Source organism: Pyxicephalus adspersus, chromosome 1, assembly GCF_032062135.1.
Source record: "Pyxicephalus adspersus chromosome 1, UCB_Pads_2.0, whole genome shotgun sequence".
Lineage (NCBI taxonomy): Eukaryota > Metazoa > Chordata > Amphibia > Anura > Pyxicephalidae > Pyxicephalus > Pyxicephalus adspersus.
The window spans coordinates 35,912,770-35,931,232 of NC_092858.1; the positions used below are offsets into that span (position 1 = coordinate 35,912,770).

Below are 18,463 nucleotides of genomic sequence, written 5' to 3' on the forward strand. Positions count from 1 at the left end.
TATATTAACATCATTGGAACACTAATGTTTAATTAATGCAGAACACTTTCTACAGACATTAAAATAGCAACTAAAAAATCTTTTGCTACAATAAAGACTCTCAATCGGTAGTTATCCTTTACAGTGATTGTCTTTTCTCTACTAGATATAGCCAGTTTTCTGGGCTGAATAGCTGCTAGCATCATTCTGCCCAGTCCCTCTGAGCTCAGGATTTTGTGACATCCTCATCCTATGAGCATATCATATAAAGCCTGGGCTCTGGGCACTGTGATCACTGTTCAATTCAGTACTGACCACCACTGTCAATAAAAGAAAAGTCTTGTAGACAGTGGCAGATGTATATTTTTAACATTTTTTTGTACATGGCATGATTTTTCTTTTAGATGTTGTACTGTGAGGGCATACTGTGATATAATGTTTTGTTTTTAAATTGTGTATAAGGCAGTTATATCAGTTACAGATGTTTGTCTTGTACATCTGTGCAGTAGAACGTGAAATTAAAACTAAATTGCACAACACTTGGCTGGATGCTATGAACCAAATAGTGTACAATCCAAATGGAAATGGGCAAGATGTGCAGCGTATATTTTAATCTCATATAACCTTTCGGAGACTTTGAGAATTTGAGTTTGATAACATGCATTCATTGTGTGTGAAAAGGAACTGGACTAGAAAGGCCTTTGGTGTCATTATAGTGAAAAGTTTTTTGTTTTTTTTTACTGGGGGGTGACCTTTTATTAGTAGAGAAAGCCTAAGTCTATGGCTTCCATTAATAACTGATCATATAGGAACAGTGAAGATTAATTAGCTACAACAGTAATATGAATGGGTTATGATTGGCTTTCTGGGAAACAGTAAACAGATTGAGTGAAGTGCTGTATCAGGAATTTCAATTTCCAAAGATCTAAAAGGATGAACATTGGCCAAAAGTCAACCTTGATAGAGAATGTGTGTGTTTCAGGCTTTACAACCCATGTTTGTACCAAGGAACCCTTAGTAATATAGGTTGGAGAAGTGATTAAACGTAAATAGCTGCCTTCAGCTGAGCCAAGTACACATGTGTCCAACTATACACTTTTAACTTAAAAAAAGTTTGGATCAGGTTACAATTGTTTTTTTGTGGCCCCTTTTGATTATTGTATACATCCTCTATCTAAATGCAGTGAAATACCAGTTTATGTAAACTCTTGCACAAAAGAAAAACATTTTGGCAAGCCCAAATGAGGTTTACAGAAGGTGAACCTGTACTGTGGAAGATATTCCAAAAAGGCAATCAAACAGCAAAGGACTGGCCTCCAGTTCAGACTCCATGCACCTGGTTCTTTCACTATTATTGACTTACTACAGCTTTTTCTGCACTGTGTTCTTGTGTGTGGAGTTGGCCATTTTGGTAAGAGAATAAGGCTTTGTACTTTCATGTGAGAGCTGCTTCATTGATAACTAGTAATTCAATGGTTGGTTTGGAGGAATGATCAAAAAGCAGCAGGAGAGGTGAAGGATGCATAAATCCAAAGAAAAAAGCAAGGAGGTCCTTTCCCTGCAGGACCTTGAGCAAAGATTTCTCTCTACAGGTGTTTAAGAGAACAGAGGACACCATGGTAGTGACATCACCAAATCGTACTTTAATCCTTGTGAGGCAGTGGTGCTTTAGATGATCCAGTTCTCTGGATATACAACTATTAGGCTATAGGGACAGCAGTGCATAGACAGTTATGTGTCAGGAATTCAGAACAAAGGGGCATAACTCCCAACTGGGACTGTCTCGCTTTTGTAAATCAGTCTTGCATTTCAAATTTAATGTTAAATTCCTTTTCATTCCAAAATAAAAAAAAAAAACACATTTTCATATTTTTAATTTTTTTACAGTTTTATATTTTTCTCTTAATCTATTGTGAGAGATTCAAAAACAGTTTTTGAACTTCTCCCTATCAGCTACTTCTTTTACAACAAAGCTGTTGTATATTCCTAAGGGTCAGGTCATTCTCTGAAATCCAGGTCAATGTCTGGAAGAGCGTAAGCTGATTTCTTGTCACGTAAAAACTTTATTGCTCCCAGGCCAAATCAAAGACATAGACTATGACAAATCCCAGTGACTGGGCAAAACGCGTCAGTCAGTGGAGTCTACAAGTGGAGGCTTGTTTGCTGTAATCAATATGTTTTACATATAGGGTGGTGATGTGGCCTTCTTTCTTTATAGGTTTAGCAGCTACCTCCTGATATCTTTTAGCATACTGTGGGTAATCTATCACTAAAGTGAAAGGAATGCCCTTATGCAGTTGTCACAGAATCAAGTGTTCTTTTTGGCAGGACCTCTGTTTCTGTTCTGGTGAACTCAAAATCTTGAATTTGCTTACTTTTAGTCCCAGTTACAGTGGTCGCAAGGACAAATAGATTAAATCTTTCTAATGGGGACACAGACCTCAATACAATTCTGTGATTCTAACCTCTTGTCTGTTTGAATAAATTTATAAACTCAAAGGGAAGGTTTAAATTGGACACACTTTCCTTTTACACAGACCGAGCATCAATGGCATTAAGCTATTGAAGCGATGTTGAATGTCCTCCAGTTTAGTGATCTAAGTGAGAACATTGAGGATTAATTTGATCTAAGTGCGAGCCGTAGATTTCATGTGATAAGTGCATGTACGGATTTGTACAAGGTGAACATTTTCTTGTATTTGTCCTCTGTGGACAAATGATTTGCAAGTCAAATGCGTATTACGAAAACTGCTAGTGTTCATATATACCAATTAGATTTTCGGTCATCGGAATAACCACTCATGTTCTTTTCTTTATCTACAGCCTGAAGTACATGGTAAAGCAACTAGAAAATGGAGAGGTCAACATTGTGGAACTGAAAAAAAACTTGGAGTACACCGCCTCATTGCTGGAAGCTGTATATATTGATGAGACACGGTGAGACCCACACATCAATCACTTGTATGTCTGGCTTCTGAAAGTATTATTGCTTTAGTCAACCTATTAAAGCAAAGCACATGCTGTGTTATTTTTTACTGTATGTTATGTTCTAATTCATTCACCACCAGTTTTCTTGCATGGATCATTGGAATTGATAGCACAAACATTTATATTCCAATGTTCAATAAATGTACAATGTACATTTACAATAAAATATCTTGTAAATGAAAGTAATTTTACAAAAAATATCAAATGGGTTTGTCCACCCAAAAAAATATACATGCCAAGAGCTCTTGGTTTATTCCAAGGTCATAGTGAATCCTTGCCTGCTTCTTGCCACACTCCATATCCGCCCCACCCCACCCCAAGTTCTGCCAAAAATAGGGCTTCTGTTTTCCCCCTTATTTTGCCACCTATCATCTGTTCTCATTAAAAGCCCTGCAGAAGCTCTCATCCTCCCTTTTTGTAAACATTTGCATCCTCTCTATAGCCTGCCACACTAAGAACTAGTCGCCTAATCTTAGCCACCAGATTTGGATGTTTTTGCTGTGTGATTCTGTGGAGTTTGTAAGCTAATGTTTCTTGAAGGTGTATGACTGTTATAAGTAAGGACCACAAAGATGTTTGGATGGTTGTTCTGTCTTTCTATCATGCTGCTTTAAACTAGTAATGAAAAACATATTTTTCTTTCCTCTATTTGCTATTACTCTTAAAGGAGTGCATGGCTGTGCATCTAGATAAACTGGAGCTTCCTGACCCAGTGTGCATGTTCTTTTGGTAGCTCTATAATGGCTTCTGTTCTTTGTAGCCCTGTGTGATAGAACAGGATTCAAAATTGATGTTACCATCTGTTTTATATATACAGTATACATATATGTAGCATTATTTGTTGGCTTTTTGGGATTTAAATCTTGATACAAAGAAATCTTCTCATGTCCATGAGTAGCTGTGGTTCAAAATTAAATCACTTTTCATTCAGTGTTGAAATATATATGAGTATTCATCATGTCTTATTCGGTTTCATAACCACTAATGCCTCTTTTTCTTCTGTTTCTCCTTTTGCAGACAAATCTTAGACACAGAAGATGAACTTCCAGAAATTCGCTCAGATGCTGTACCCTCTGAGGTCAGAGACTGGCTGGCTTCTACATTCACACAGCAGACGCGATCCACGGGTCGAAGGTCTGAGGAAAAGCCCAGGTTTCGCAGCATTGTACATGCTGTACAGGCAGGCATCTTTGTGGAGAGGTAAGTAACTTTTTTGTTCATGTTTACTTTTAATATGGCACTATTACTCTGTAGAACCTTTAAACTTGTGTATATCAAAAGAGTTGCATGTGCAAATTAAAATAATGTAACATACAACAAAAGGCCACGTTTGTAAATACACAATTCAAATAAAAAGACAATAACAAAGAAAAAACACAGCATCTTAAGCTATCCCAGAGGCAGAAAAACAGAACTGTTTCTAGTTTGGGAAAGCCATGTCTACTAGAGATGGCATTGCTCTCTTGAAACAAGCAATGGGCATGGTAAGGTATTGTAACTTGCTCCATAGTTTCATTGTAGTCTGATCACTGAGGGAGAGAAGATGATGGAGCTACACCTTTAAAATATTGCCACTTTCACTGTTGCCAATCACCATTTTTTTAAAGTATCACTCAGGCTTGTTACTTTAAAGTTTGTCAGATAGGTTTCCCCACTTGTGGAGAATGTCCTAGGCCACAATGGAAATCAGTGTTGTCAAGTATTCAAGGTATAGACATTTATATATAGTTTCTTCCTAAATGTTTAATGTTAAAATTACCATTAAATTGGCTTAAAATTATTAAATGATATTGAAAATGTTTCATCACACTCTGTATTGTATCCCTTTCTTCTTGCAGAATGTTTCGAAGGACGTATACAGCAGTCGGACCAAATTACTCTGCAGCTGTTGTCAACAGTTTAAAGGTAGGCTAATAGGCTTTTACTAGCAATCTAGAGCATAGGTTCCCAACGGGGGCAGTACCACCCGCCAGTGGGCACTGAAGAAATCTAAGGGGGCATTTCTTGTCCAAAACATTATAAGGGGGCATTGAGGACCAGCCGCAACCCCCTTGGGCAATACGCACAGGGACCCCCCTCACTTTGTGCTGCCCAGCACTTCCTCCTCTGTTTGATTATCTGTTTGCATATGGGCGGCTCAATAGTGCGCTATCATCGGTGGGGGCAGGATAGACACATGTCCTATGAGATATTCCCACCCTCAGAATGCATGCTGCTCCCTGCCAACCTTCCACTTTGAGATATTCCTATTCCTGGTACAGCAACATCAGCATGAAAGCTGTGTCTGTGTTTATCCTGCTGTCATTACCTCCATTGTATAAACCTTCATATCTCCTACACCGATTGTTGTACAAATGTAACATTTTCAGGAAACACAAGGGACCCAGATAGCTGATAATAAACTTAATTTAAACCCCCTGAACATATTAGGTTGCCAAATACAGGGTCCCAAACATAAACTTCTAATAAGAATCGGAATCTATTCTCATCAAAGTGCACCTAAAGTAAAAATAAAAAAAAAGTTGACACCTTTATTTGCACAGATCCATGACATAGGCCACTGTATGTGTAAAAAAAAAGCCGATCTCACTGCACATGTATCGTTATCTTTCTTTTTTCAATCACAGAAAAGTCCCCCCTGTGCATGCCTGTTCTTGGAGCCTAAACCTCCTGGAAATTGATGACGTGCGTATCCCAGGAGGCCCCCATTTCGCAGTGGCTGTATTGACAGAATGGGAGGGGCTTTGCCTATTGGTTTTTATTTATAAAAAAAGGCATTTAAAAACAAAACAAAGGGTTATCCACCTTTTTATATAAAGTAAAAATTGTGATTGGCTATTTCAAGACCAGGGTCCCCAAATAGAGTTTGCATATTAGGGACCACTTCCATGGCATTGAGCATTAGGGTACTGCTAATTGTCTGTGCGCTGTGGTGCCTCAAATATAAATTTGCCCGCTCACTTTAGGGCTGCGTTCAGACTGGCGGTGAGGTGGCACTACGGTTACCCCTTCCTCATGCCATGGAACCCTGCTTAGGGGGAGACGCTTAGTACCGCTCATTGCCGCCTGGCATTCAAATTCTTCTACAAGTACATAAATAAAGTTTTCTGATTATGGGCACTTTGGCAACTGTTGGGGATGAAAGAGCTATGCTTTGAGTTATTATTCAGGTGGGCTCAACTAAATGTCTGTCACTTTACTGCATCTGGAGTGCTGAATTATAGAAGAGATTTACCATCCTGTTTTCTCTCTCTCTCTCTCTCTAGCACCTGGACTTGTGGGACTTTGATGTATTTGTGCTGAATAGAGTCAGTGAAGATCATGCATTGAAAACCATTGTTTTTGAACTTCTCACTAGACACAATCTGAACAGCCGTTTTAAGGTAACTTGAAATGCTTGAAAACAAGTCAACAATAAGGGTAATGCGACATTATTCAGAAAAGCCAATCAGATTTTGTTTTCAGCTGTTTACTGACTGATTCTGCCATATTATATACTGTAATTAGTTAAAAGATGGAAATTTTATTAATATTGTAGAATGTGCGCTTCTCAAAAAACATTTCCTTAATCTAAAATTCCAGGTTCTATTAGACCGCTGAGGCCAATTTAGGCCAAGAGTAAATGACCCAATAACATGTAACATTCCTAAAATAAATAGTGGCCTGGCTTTTCATGATATATAAATATTTTTACATTTTTTTCCATTATCCATGTATTTTTTTAGAACAGATCTGTTTATACCCAGAAACACAAATAGAACTCTGTATTCATTTCAGCATGGTAACCTTAAACAGAACAGTTAATTACCTGATCAAAGTAAAAGCCAGAGGATGTCACGTGTATGGAAATCTGAGCAGAATCAGCTTACAGACATTCAGTAATAATTACAAAAATCACAGTAAATGAAAAATCAAGGCATAACAGGGTGCTGGTATTATCATGAACAGAGGTCATACCAACCAAAAATAATAATTTATTGGTGTCAGTGGTTTAATGTTTTGTAAAATTAGCTTTTTATTTTCTCTTTTTTGATCTGTTAAGCTGCGTACACACTTCCAATTTTTATCGTTGGAAATGAACGACGAACGAACGACCAACGATCGATTGGTCAAAAATCGTTCGTAAAAAAAGTAACCAACGACGCGGACGAACGAGAATAGTCGCTGGAAATGAACGACCGGACCGGCGGATCGGTTGGACGACGATCGTTTACCATCTATCGTGTGTACGGTCGTTCAGTGATCGTCCATGGGCTGAGCATGCGCGGTGAACGAACGTTCGCTCACTTCCTGTGGTGCACGTCACTTCCTGTATCGTTCAAACGATCGCATCTAACGTGTGTACAATATCTGCGAACGATCGTGTCGTTATCTGCATGTACAGGATCGGTGCTATACGATCGTTCGCCGATATCGTGCAGGATCGTTCGTCGTTCGTTTACCAACGATAATTATTGGAAGTGTGTACGTAGCTTTAGATATACCATTGAATGTTTTATTATATCTGCCCAATCAGTGCAAAACAATTCTGCTGATCTTGCCCGAATCCCAGTGAGTCCTAACAGTGAGCTGCCTATACTGAACTGAATTTTTGTCATTTTTATAGAAATAACACTCCATCCTAATGTGTACTTATTTCCACAAATCTTTTAACAACATTTGATATCTCAGTTCCCAGAGAAAGCATGCAAAAAATGTAAAGGAGCTTGGGAAAAACATGTCATGCCTTAGAATCACAGCATGGCATCTGGAAATCTAAGGATTAGGAATCAATGGAAACTCAAAGCCAAATTTACCAAGGTTTCATCATTTAAAGCATTAAGGGAAAATATTATTCTATGGGTTAACTTCCAAATTAGTATTGGAAAGAAAGGTGTTCTGCACCATACCTGCAACAATCTAATCATAATATGTACATCATAATATGTACATCATACATTTTTTTGTATTTCTCTTCTCTGCGTTTTTTACTATTCTTACGTTTAGAGATTAATCAGATTTTGATTCTATTTTACTCTGAACTTTGATATAAAAATCTGAGCTGGTTCGAAGATGAATTAAGTGTATTATGCAGTGTATGTTTGTGTAATTACTTCTTAAAAGCTGTTTCTGCAGCAATCCATGTATAAGAGTTACAATATTTTCATTATTTAGTGATCTAATAATACTGCACAGTGTGTTTCTTATTTTGGCCTACTTATTTATCCAATATCTAATAATTGTGTTGTGATTTGCAGCAACTATAGTTAGACCATCGTTTAGTCAACTATAGTAGTTATGTTGAGTCTTTGTGGTAGATGGGGAAGTGTAAGATAGGCTTTTTCTGGTAGTCTGTAAAAAAGAATACAAAAAAATTTCAACATAAGCTTTTGTCTTGCTAGAAGGCAGATAACTTGTTCCCTCCTTCTAAAAGACAGCCTGTGAGGATATTTGGCACAGAGAAGTAGCAAATAGGTGGTCATGACATAATTGGAGTTATTATTATTATTATTATTATTATTATTATTAATAATAATAATAATAATAATAATAATAATAATAATAATAATAATAGACTATAGTCAAAAAGAGATAGGGACAGACAGGCTTTTATAGGCGAATGTAGTGTATGTGTTTATTTAGTGAACAATTCCACATGGCCCTGATTCCAACAGAGACCAACTATATTAATCAAATAATACAATCTATGTGAATACAAAGTGCACTAAATATCCCAGTTTTTCAGTTATCTAAAGGTTGTTGACAGGTATTGTAGGGGTTGAAGAAGCGTCTTGAAGGCTGTGCGGCGGGGGCCACGATTGTTACCTTACCTCAACACTAGATCAATAACTACCCTTAATCCCTACAACACCAGTCAACGCCCTTTGTATACCCTAGTGGGTAAGTAGTGAGTTCCACAGAATCGGTAAGACCCTAGAAAAGTATTGAAGTCATGCATGTGATGAGGTTATCGGTGAGTAGGCCATGACCTTTGGAAGCTGGGCCAAAAAAAGAAAAATAACTAGAGATCAGACTTTACAATGACCAGTTCATCCGTTTATCTATTTCCAATGTTTTGTGTCTCTGTGTGGAGAAGACGTTTTCATGAGAAATGGGGCTTTGCTTCCCCATGTCATAGCTGTCCTCCTGATGACTGGTAATCTTATGGCTGGTCAGATAAAATATTCAAGAAGAAACAAAATAGTAGAGTAGTAATAGAGTAGAAAGTAAAGCTCTACAAAGTAGAGCAAGTAAATCAACCAGCTAGGAGAACAGTGAGCCTCACAATAGTGATATTACCAAATCTCACTCCAAATATCCTGAAACTAGTAGTCAGAGGCCTTAAATCTTACACTAAAAATACGGTTTTGTGGTTGTAGGTATATGTATGTAAGCATTGCCTATACCTGCCCTAGTGCACTGCAATGTTTTTCTAAGTTTTGTTTTTCTACTGTTTAGATAAATTAACTTCTATTTCTATATGTTGTCTATAAAACAGCAAATCTTCCCTTCCCTTTGAAAGAGAAACTGTTTCCAGTTATGTGCTGTCAACAAATATACTTAAGACATAAACCCTACATAATGCGTGCTTTTAGTTGTAAGATGAATTGGTACTGTTAACAAATCACTTGCTAGCGGTGTGTTTGCAGCGTTCCTTTCTTACACAATTGTCTGCTCCTTTTTTGTCTTAGATTCCTGTTGCGTTTCTAATGAGCTTTTTGGATTCCCTGGAGAGCGGCTATGGGAAGTATAAGAATCCTTACCATAACCAGATTCATGCAGCAGACGTGACACAGACAGTGCACTGCTTCCTTCTGCGTACAGGCATGGTGGTAAGCACTCATTACTTTTTTTTCTGCCTTAGAAAGGTACTTCTATAATAATGGTTTGATTTGATTCTTATATGACACACATCACAGGAATAGGGAATAGGAGTTTAATGTTTGCTGCTTCACTTTTAAATAAAAAGCTTATAAATCATTTCAAACTAATTTTTGTAATTGCTATGTTAGTTTACAAATCGAAATTAAAAATTATAAACAGGAAATAACTTGTATCTTACAAATCTTTTGCACTTCATAAAAGCAGCAGGAAATGTTGTTACTGCCAGCTGGCAGCTTCCTCAGTAAAAATATTTTGTGGAGTTCAATCTTGAATCCCATAGTATTCTCTTTTAGAGAATTATCTACCAGAAAACCTGTTATCTTTATCAGAAACATGTGTTTTATGCCTATTCAAGCATTCAAAACATATATAATTTCCAAATTTTTAAATAGATTGACAAAACCCAGTCCCAAATTACTATTTTTACCCAAGCAGTCCTCAGTTAGGCCAACTCACCTTTGAAATCCCCTTAAAGTCATCCTGTTCTTTGTCCATGTAGGAAAATTAATTGTTTTGTTTAAATCAGGGGTCCTCAAACTACGGCCTGCGGGACGAATACGGCCCGCTGAGGTTCTCCATCCGGCCCGCCGGCAGCCCAGGCTGCTTCTCCTGCTTGAGCTCTGGCTTCCTGCCATCCGCACTCCAGTCAACCCGGTCACGTGACACCACTGTTGCCGGGGTAACGCTGGAGCTGTCGGGCTGAAGCCATCAGGCAGAGAAGGTATGAGCAGAGCAGAGACTCATTGCTGCCTTCATACATCAGGCTGGTTCTCACTGCAGCACAAATGTACATGATCAATGTACATTTGTAAATAGTATAAACATACTATGCACATTGATCATGTACACATGTGCTGCAGTGTGACCCAGCCGATGTATGAAGTATGAAGTTTTTTTAGCAGCCCTTTTTTAATTATTAAAAAGTGTGGGGTAGTGTTGGGTGTAGGGTAGGGTGTATAAAAAGAAGCAAATTTATGAATTGCTTGAGATTATTCATTTGCATGGAAAATGCAAGATAAATTAGCATTTTCAATACACACAGTGAAAATTCAAATTTATCTGTGCATTTTCCATGCAAAGGAATAATCTCAAGCAATTTTAAAGCCAAAGTAAACGCCACTTTTTTTTTTAATGATTGGCAAGTGTGCTGTGCATATAGTATTGTTCTTTCATGTTTTTTATACAATAAATACGTTTTGTGCAGTGTGCATAAAAGAATGTTCTCCTGTTTTTTTTTCAAACTATAGTACGGCCCCCCGTACTATCTGAGGGACCATGAACCGGCCCCCTGACCATGAACCGGCCCCCTGTTTAAAAAGTTTGAGGACCCCTGGTTTAAATGCTGTCCTCAATGAGATAAAACATACAGAGCATCCCACAGCAAACTCAGTTAATGTACACCTGCCACATCCCAAGATCAATAGATATTTGAAAAAAAGGACAGAAAAGGGGACTTTAACGGCAGTATATGAGTATATTTACCCAAATAGGTTACAATTATATTTCTGTTCAATACCAATATTTTTGTAAAAAAAAACCTAAATATAAATATTATAAACAAATGATTACAAAACAGGACATGCAGTACATATGTGCATGAAACATCCTCTACGTATTTCATGGATCTGGTCCACTTCTTCAGGAGGAGTTAAATATATGAGAAGTTTCCCTTCACATAGATAGGCAGGGAGGCAAGAAGAGAGGGCTCCTGGAGGAAGCAGATACCAATCACCTATAAAGTTTTTCAGTGATGATGCTGAAAAGGTTGAGCAATTTGTTGTTCTCTATTGATGAGCCTATGCTTGTGTCCGTTTAATATCCCAAAGTTTTCTGGATTCACACAGGCAAATACCCATTTATAGGCTTCTATATCTAGTTTAAACCAAATGCCAAGTTCTACCTTGTCCAGAAAATCTAGATGTTCAAAGATATCATTTATCTGTGTTATGGATGCAGCACGAGGTATTTGGTTTAAACTAGATATAGGAGCCTATAAATGATATAAATGATAGGAGCCTATAAACAAGATATTGGTATTGAACAGAAATATAATTGTAACTTATTTGGATATATATACTCATATACTGACGTTAAAGACCCCTTTTCTGTCCTTTTTTTCAAATATCTAAATGCTGTCCTCTACAAAATGACATGTTACCCTTCCTTTGTCCTCCCCCTTACATCTTGTTCATCTTCATATTTGTGGGAAACCCAAAGTTTATATGACTTTTGTTGTGGTTGCGTGGGTTCCCATTAAACAACTGGCATTTCCAACTGGAAATGCCAGTTGTTTAATTAGCTTCTCTCTAATGTTGGTCTGTGTAGACTTAGGGACATTGGACCTAATATATAGTATGGTATGGTTGTGAGCTCCTCCTCCCATGGTAAGTACTATATAATATGTTAGTTCTATTACATTATTCTTAACTATCATATCTAAATCAATAATATACCCCTCCATTCCTTGTTACCCTGTTATCAGAAAAAACAAAGCATGCAGATATATGTAGTTGTGAAAAAGTAAGGTTTCACAGTACATGAGCATGTAGTAAAAGGACGCAGGCCTAACCTAAATTAGGTAGATTAGTGGTGTTCAATTGACTTTATATAGGGGACTTCAAGTGGGACACCTGCCTTAACCTAAAAGTCATGCATGCTATTCATTTTATGTAATACTACTGAAAAAAGTCGGATGAACTTTAGCAGATGGTTGAAGATTGCTGGGCAAATCACAGGAGATGACCAAAGACATGCTACAGTTGTGGTTAGCGATATTCTAAAAGAGAATGCTATGGATAAGACATTACAATACATTAATAAAGATTACTCAATTTTCCTATTACAGTTCTTTACGCGTCATAAATAAACGCAATAAATAATACCAGCACCACATATAAAATTCCTTTCAGCAAGATCTATCCATTCCCAGAAAAAATACGTAAAACAAAACAAGAGAATGGATAGCACAGCAAAAGTAAGAAGGTATGACAGAATAAGCTAAATTATTTAGCTTGTAGAAACCAGTTTGATTAATATTGTCGTTCACTGTCCCAAAGCAAAGATAAAAAACTGACTACTGACAGCTGGTGCCCAGGGGCTACACAGTAAGTTCCAAAGGGCTACAAGTTGGGCACCAGGGCATTATATACCCAGAGTATGAATATTTCAGACACATTTGCATACAAAATCCTGTTCATTGATTGTTCCCTGTGTTGTGACCAGTTTTCTGTTTTTAATTGCATTACTCATACTCACAAACATCATGACTATAATCAAACAGAATAAACTAAAAAGCATAATCCTCATTGAATTCCAGTTTTCTTATGTAGATGTAGAAGTTTTAACTTTCTTTAAGTGATCATGAAAGGATCAGTTGGAAAAGCAGGCTCTGTTTTATTACTTAATTAGTGCCAGGATAAAAAATAGTTTAATTTGTGCTGTGCCAGCAGCTGTGTACCCTCATTTACTGTAATAAATGATGCTTTATATAATGAAAGAGTCATAAATTATATAGGCCATTAAAACTGTGCCTTGTAACAAAAGAAACTTGCCATCATTTCAGTTTCATATGTTGCAACAAGTCTGGGAAGGGCATTAGTTTAAGTCTAATATGAGACCTATATAGGACCAAAAGGGTTATTTATGTTTCTATACATAATGCTAAATAAATTAATAAATTCCTATACAGCTAGAAATGAAACTGGTAAATATACAAATGTTCTAATTCCTTCACTAAATATACCATATTTCATATTATTTTTAGTTTATTTTGTAGGTTCTCTGTTTATTCCTGCCATTTATATTTCCACTTTTGTCTCTTATTAAGTTGTGTGCTTTACAACAAAACTGTATTTAAAATGGCTATGCATGAACCTTTCCAACATTGATAGCAGTGCCTGTCATGGTTTAGCTGTTTCATAAATTAGGAAGGGGGCATTTAATCTGCTAATTGGTATTTGGAAGTATGTGAGGAAAATAGCTCAACAGAGACTACAGTTTCCAACTGTTGCCCATTAGCAGAAATATTCCTAAATATCAATAAAATCATGTTTCATTACCCAAATGCCTTAACCAATAAATCTAAAATCATGAGAAACATCAACTGTGGTGTCTATAGGCTGTTGACCCAACAAATCCCAAAAAACATTTATTTTAAGTGGAAATGTCATCAACCATGAAGGTAACAGAAGTAAAAATTGTGGTGTAACCCTATCATGTTGTTTGTTCCACAGTCCCCATATTTACCACTTCCAAATATTTCTATGCCTTCATACTTTTTCATACACAAAACCTTTTACTAATTAATGTTTGCTTATTCTTGAAATATTGGAATTATTGTTTATTGAGCACACAAAGAAATCTATATTATTATTATTAATTTTTTTTTTACTTGGGGACTGTGGGGAAGGTATCCCTCTATGATATTATCCAGAAATCTTAGACAGCCCCTCCTAACCTCCACCATTTGATGTATGTACTTTTCTCTGTTCCAAAGTTGCTTATGCTTCCAAATTATCAAAGTATTTTCCTTTCTTTTTTGTACAATTGCTGCATATCAGTTCACAATAAAAAAAAACCTTTTACATGTCTTTCTTTACAATGTGCCTGATTTGTTAAAACTATTCAAGGCTGGAGAGGGTACACTTTCATCAGTGAAGCTGGGTGATCCAACAAACCTGGAATGGATTTCTTAAAAGTCTTTTACTACTTGCTATCAAATGTTTTGAATCCTGGACCATATCCATTCCAGGTTTGCTGGATCATCCAGCCTCACTTATGAAAGTGTATCCTATCCAGCCATGGAGAGCTTTAATAAATCAGGCCCATTTGTCTTGAGCCATTGTCAATTATTTATATCAACATTGGATACGTACAGTTCCTTAAACAAAAACATTGCCTAAAAAACGTCATATGCTTTTAAGGGCTGTAATGGTTTGTGTAGTGTCTGATGCAGTTCACTAAATAAAAAAGGGATCCCCAGGAGATTTTTAACAGGGCTATATCCAATGAATGTATATTATGAAAATGCATATTCATTTTACAGTGGTAATTTGCTTACATAAAAACCATCTAGAATAATGTTTTTCAACCCTTGTAACATAAGGGCAGCCCTTGATATAACTTTCAGGTCTTCAGGGAACCCCTGCTATAATTACTATATCCCTAGCTCACAGTACAATATTGTGGTGGCCAGTGGGAAGAATGCCACCCTTACAGGTAACTAAAAAATTGGTGTCACTTAAACTAATCTGAGTGGCACAATTTGCAGTCGTCCATGGAAATATTTTTATGTGTCTGCTGCAGGTTTGAACCATTATTCATCAGGCTTGATTCAGACATCCTTTATAACCTAACATACCCTTGTGTACAGATCGTATGCATATACCCTCATCACACAAAGCTGACACTAGGTAATACCAATGCAAGCTCTTTGCGAAATATAAGATGACACACTTTTAGTTCACATAGAAACTAAGAAGAGATATTTAGCAAAGCAGAAAAAGCTGGCTTTCAAGTCACGCAAGTGACAAATCCTGCCTTACTTTATTGGGCAGACTCCTGTACCAGTGGTAACAAAAGTAACTTTAATATTTAAGGAAGCATTAAAATGGAATATATAAATATTTAAACTCCTTGTAAAGATTGCAGAGGTCTATCACTTGGAGAACACAGGAGTGCGGAGGAGAGATTCGTCTTTGAAGATGGTTTTCTCTTTTAACTCTCTGTAACCTCATTAAAATTTCAAAATTTTAACAATATTTAAAACAATGCACTTTGTTTTTGATAAATGGTAAGTTATTGTAGGTTGAAGTTCCTGTAAACTTAGCTGTCCTGTTACTCCCTCTATTGGTTAAAATGATGATTTATTTTGTTGATTTCTTGTGCAGCACTGCCTCAATGAGATTGAGATCTTGGCTATTATTTTTGCCGCTGCCATCCATGATTTTGAACATACAGGTACAACGAACAGCTTTCACATCCAGACAAAGTAAGTGAATTTATAATCAATAGCCAATGTTATTAAACACAACACTAGATAAATCCCAAGCTATTTTTGTTTCTTCCTTTCTCTTAACATTGCATATTAGGTTTACAGTGTGCTTTTATTCCCTCAGTTATTTTATAACCTTTTATTTATTTTATTACCTTTCTGTCTTCTTTTTCACAATCATTTGTCTTTGTTGTATCCCTCTGCCCTCTCCATGTATTTTTATGCTGGGATTAACTATTTGTCAGTTCATGAAGTTTGAATGTCAGTTGATATACTGGGGCTGATTTACTTATGAAAATAGATAAAAACAGGGTATACATGCCTCCCCAGTGCAATTTTTACCTTTTTTATTTTCCCCATCTGATAACTGAATCAAAGGAAACAGTTATAGTATGAAATTAATAAATGACATAAGACGTATGGAAAGATATACTTATATCTAATAATGTATTGGCACGTATCTTTTCATTTTTGAACTATGAAAGTAATTTTATGCCTCATTTAAAAGTTAAAAAATCTATTTTATTTATATTATAAAGTGTCAGAACACATTATTTTTTTAAGTATTAAAATCTTATATTTATGTACTCCTATTCTCAGGATTAAATTGCCTGCATCAGGAACTCCCATGTGTCAAGTAGAAGAGCTGTCATCCAGTAAAACTGCACAATTTCCATAGTAACAGTGTGATAGTCACATGTCTCCAGTGACATAACAATCCTTGTCCTTATTATTCAGTCAGTATGGAGAAATATCTGACAAAATAATAACAGCTTGGTTAGTGACAATTTTTAAAGCCATTGGAATCATCCCAGGAATCATCGCAGCAAAAGCTTGGTGCCACTAGAGTCCTAAGATGTACAAGTCTTTGTATTGTTCAAATACCAACCTTTAATGTGTTTACTAACTACCGGTATATCAGCATATAAACTTCCCACCTGTCCCATTTGTCTTCACAGGTCAGACTGTGCTATTTTGTACAATGACCGATCGGTACTGGAAAACCACCATGTCAGCGCAGTTTATCGAATCATGCAAGACGATGAAATGAACATATTTGTGAATCTCACCAAAGATGAGTTCACGTAAGTTTCCTATTACTAACTGATTAATATTACCCAACATTAGCAAAGCTTGAAGAGAGAATTAAACGAGAAAATAAAGCAGCTATGTTCAGAATGTTAAGCTTGTTTGCTCCTAACAGTACAAAACATTATTAACATAATTAGGAGCTTATGGACATCGAATGCATTTTATTACCACCGGTATTAATGAATTGATAATCAGGCCTGTTCTAGAGGGAAATGAACAGATGTCTGCTTATTTCAGATTTCCGCTTTGGTTTTTTTTATTATTAACAGATCCCAGGCTACTTCCACATCTTGAGCTTCAGCAAATCAGACATTAAAGTATGATAACATCAGTGTGCTGATTGTAACTGTATTAAGCAAATGATAACATGAAACCAAGCAAACACATGTAGGAACTGCTAACAGGAGAACGTCCTGCCATGCTGGAGAAAAATTTATTTCTTATAGGCCACCTACCAAATATATATATATTGTAAAGGGAAGTGATATCACTAGTGAGCAGATTTATGGAAAATCTACGTCCAAAAAAAGGCTCACATATAGACATTACATTTATAAAAATCTACCCTACACAGAAAAGCACAGAAATGGGGCTGTTTTTACTAAAGGACATTGGATTGTTCACTTCTCAAGGTGAATTATCACAAGCAAGGTATAATTCACTTCACTGAGCTTAGTGAATGGGCCTGATTTATAAAAGCTCTCCAAGACCGGTGAAGATACACTTTTATCAGTGAACTAGGGTGATCCAGCAAACCTGGAACAAATCTGTCTAGGATTAAAAAGATTTGCTAACAAATCCATTCCAGGTTTGCTGGATTTACTGAGGAAAGTGTGTCTTCTCCAGCCCTGGAAAGTTTTAATAAATCAGGCCCAATGTGGTGATAGTTCACTCTGAAAAAAATAACCAAAAAAAAGTTTTTTCTTGCACATGATTGGATGGTTGAAGTCAGCTGATATTTATCTCATTTAGTACATTTAGTAAGGTATTCTGTGCTAAATGAACAGCATTAAATGCTTTTATTGTGGATTGTGTTAGGAAATGAATTAGACTAGCCTTTCAGTAAGAATCCAGGCAGGAGCACATAATGATGTGTGTGATGTCCACACAACTCAAGGATTTGCTTGGCTGTCCATTTCTCTTGTGCTAAGAGCACAATGATAACACATTACACACTAATAAACATTTGTGTTGCCCTGTGTTGTATATATGTTGCTGGAGTTACATTTGATATGATCTACCATCCCACTTTTTCTGTTGTTCTTTTTGCTTTTCAGAGAATTAAGGTCTCTTGTTATTGAGATGGTCCTGGCCACAGACATGTCTTGTCACTTCCAGCAAGTAAAAACCATGAAAAGCTCCCTACAGTCCCTGGAGAAGTGAGTACAAAAACACATTTTTATTTTCCTTTTTTTTTCAAATAAAATGTGTTAGGAGAAAATCTCTGCCTAAAAGATCAGAGACACAATTTCTGAGTTATAAAGTTCATATTGTAAAATCACAATAGTGATGATTGAGTGCTGCTCTGGCTGGCTGTACACTCTTGAA

The 18,463-nt window shown here is 36.5% G+C and overlaps 1 protein-coding gene across 11 annotated transcripts in view; it reads left to right on the forward strand.

Moving 5' to 3' along the window:
- The window catches only part of PDE1B (phosphodiesterase 1B), a 177,497-nt gene that overhangs the window by 140,783 nt on the left and 18,251 nt on the right, over positions 1–18,463 (forward strand). For all 11 annotated transcript variants that reach the window (XM_072406382.1, XM_072406400.1, XM_072406408.1 and 8 more), the window contains 8 exons: positions 2,803–2,916; positions 3,985–4,167; positions 4,806–4,872; positions 6,234–6,350; positions 9,639–9,779; positions 15,720–15,820; positions 16,783–16,908; positions 18,193–18,294. In XM_072406382.1, coding sequence (XP_072262483.1) covers positions 2,803–2,916; positions 3,985–4,167; positions 4,806–4,872; positions 6,234–6,350; positions 9,639–9,779; positions 15,720–15,820; positions 16,783–16,908; positions 18,193–18,294 — 951 coding nt within the window. The remainder of the gene's footprint in view (positions 1–2,802; positions 2,917–3,984; positions 4,168–4,805; positions 4,873–6,233; positions 6,351–9,638; positions 9,780–15,719; positions 15,821–16,782; positions 16,909–18,192; positions 18,295–18,463) is intronic.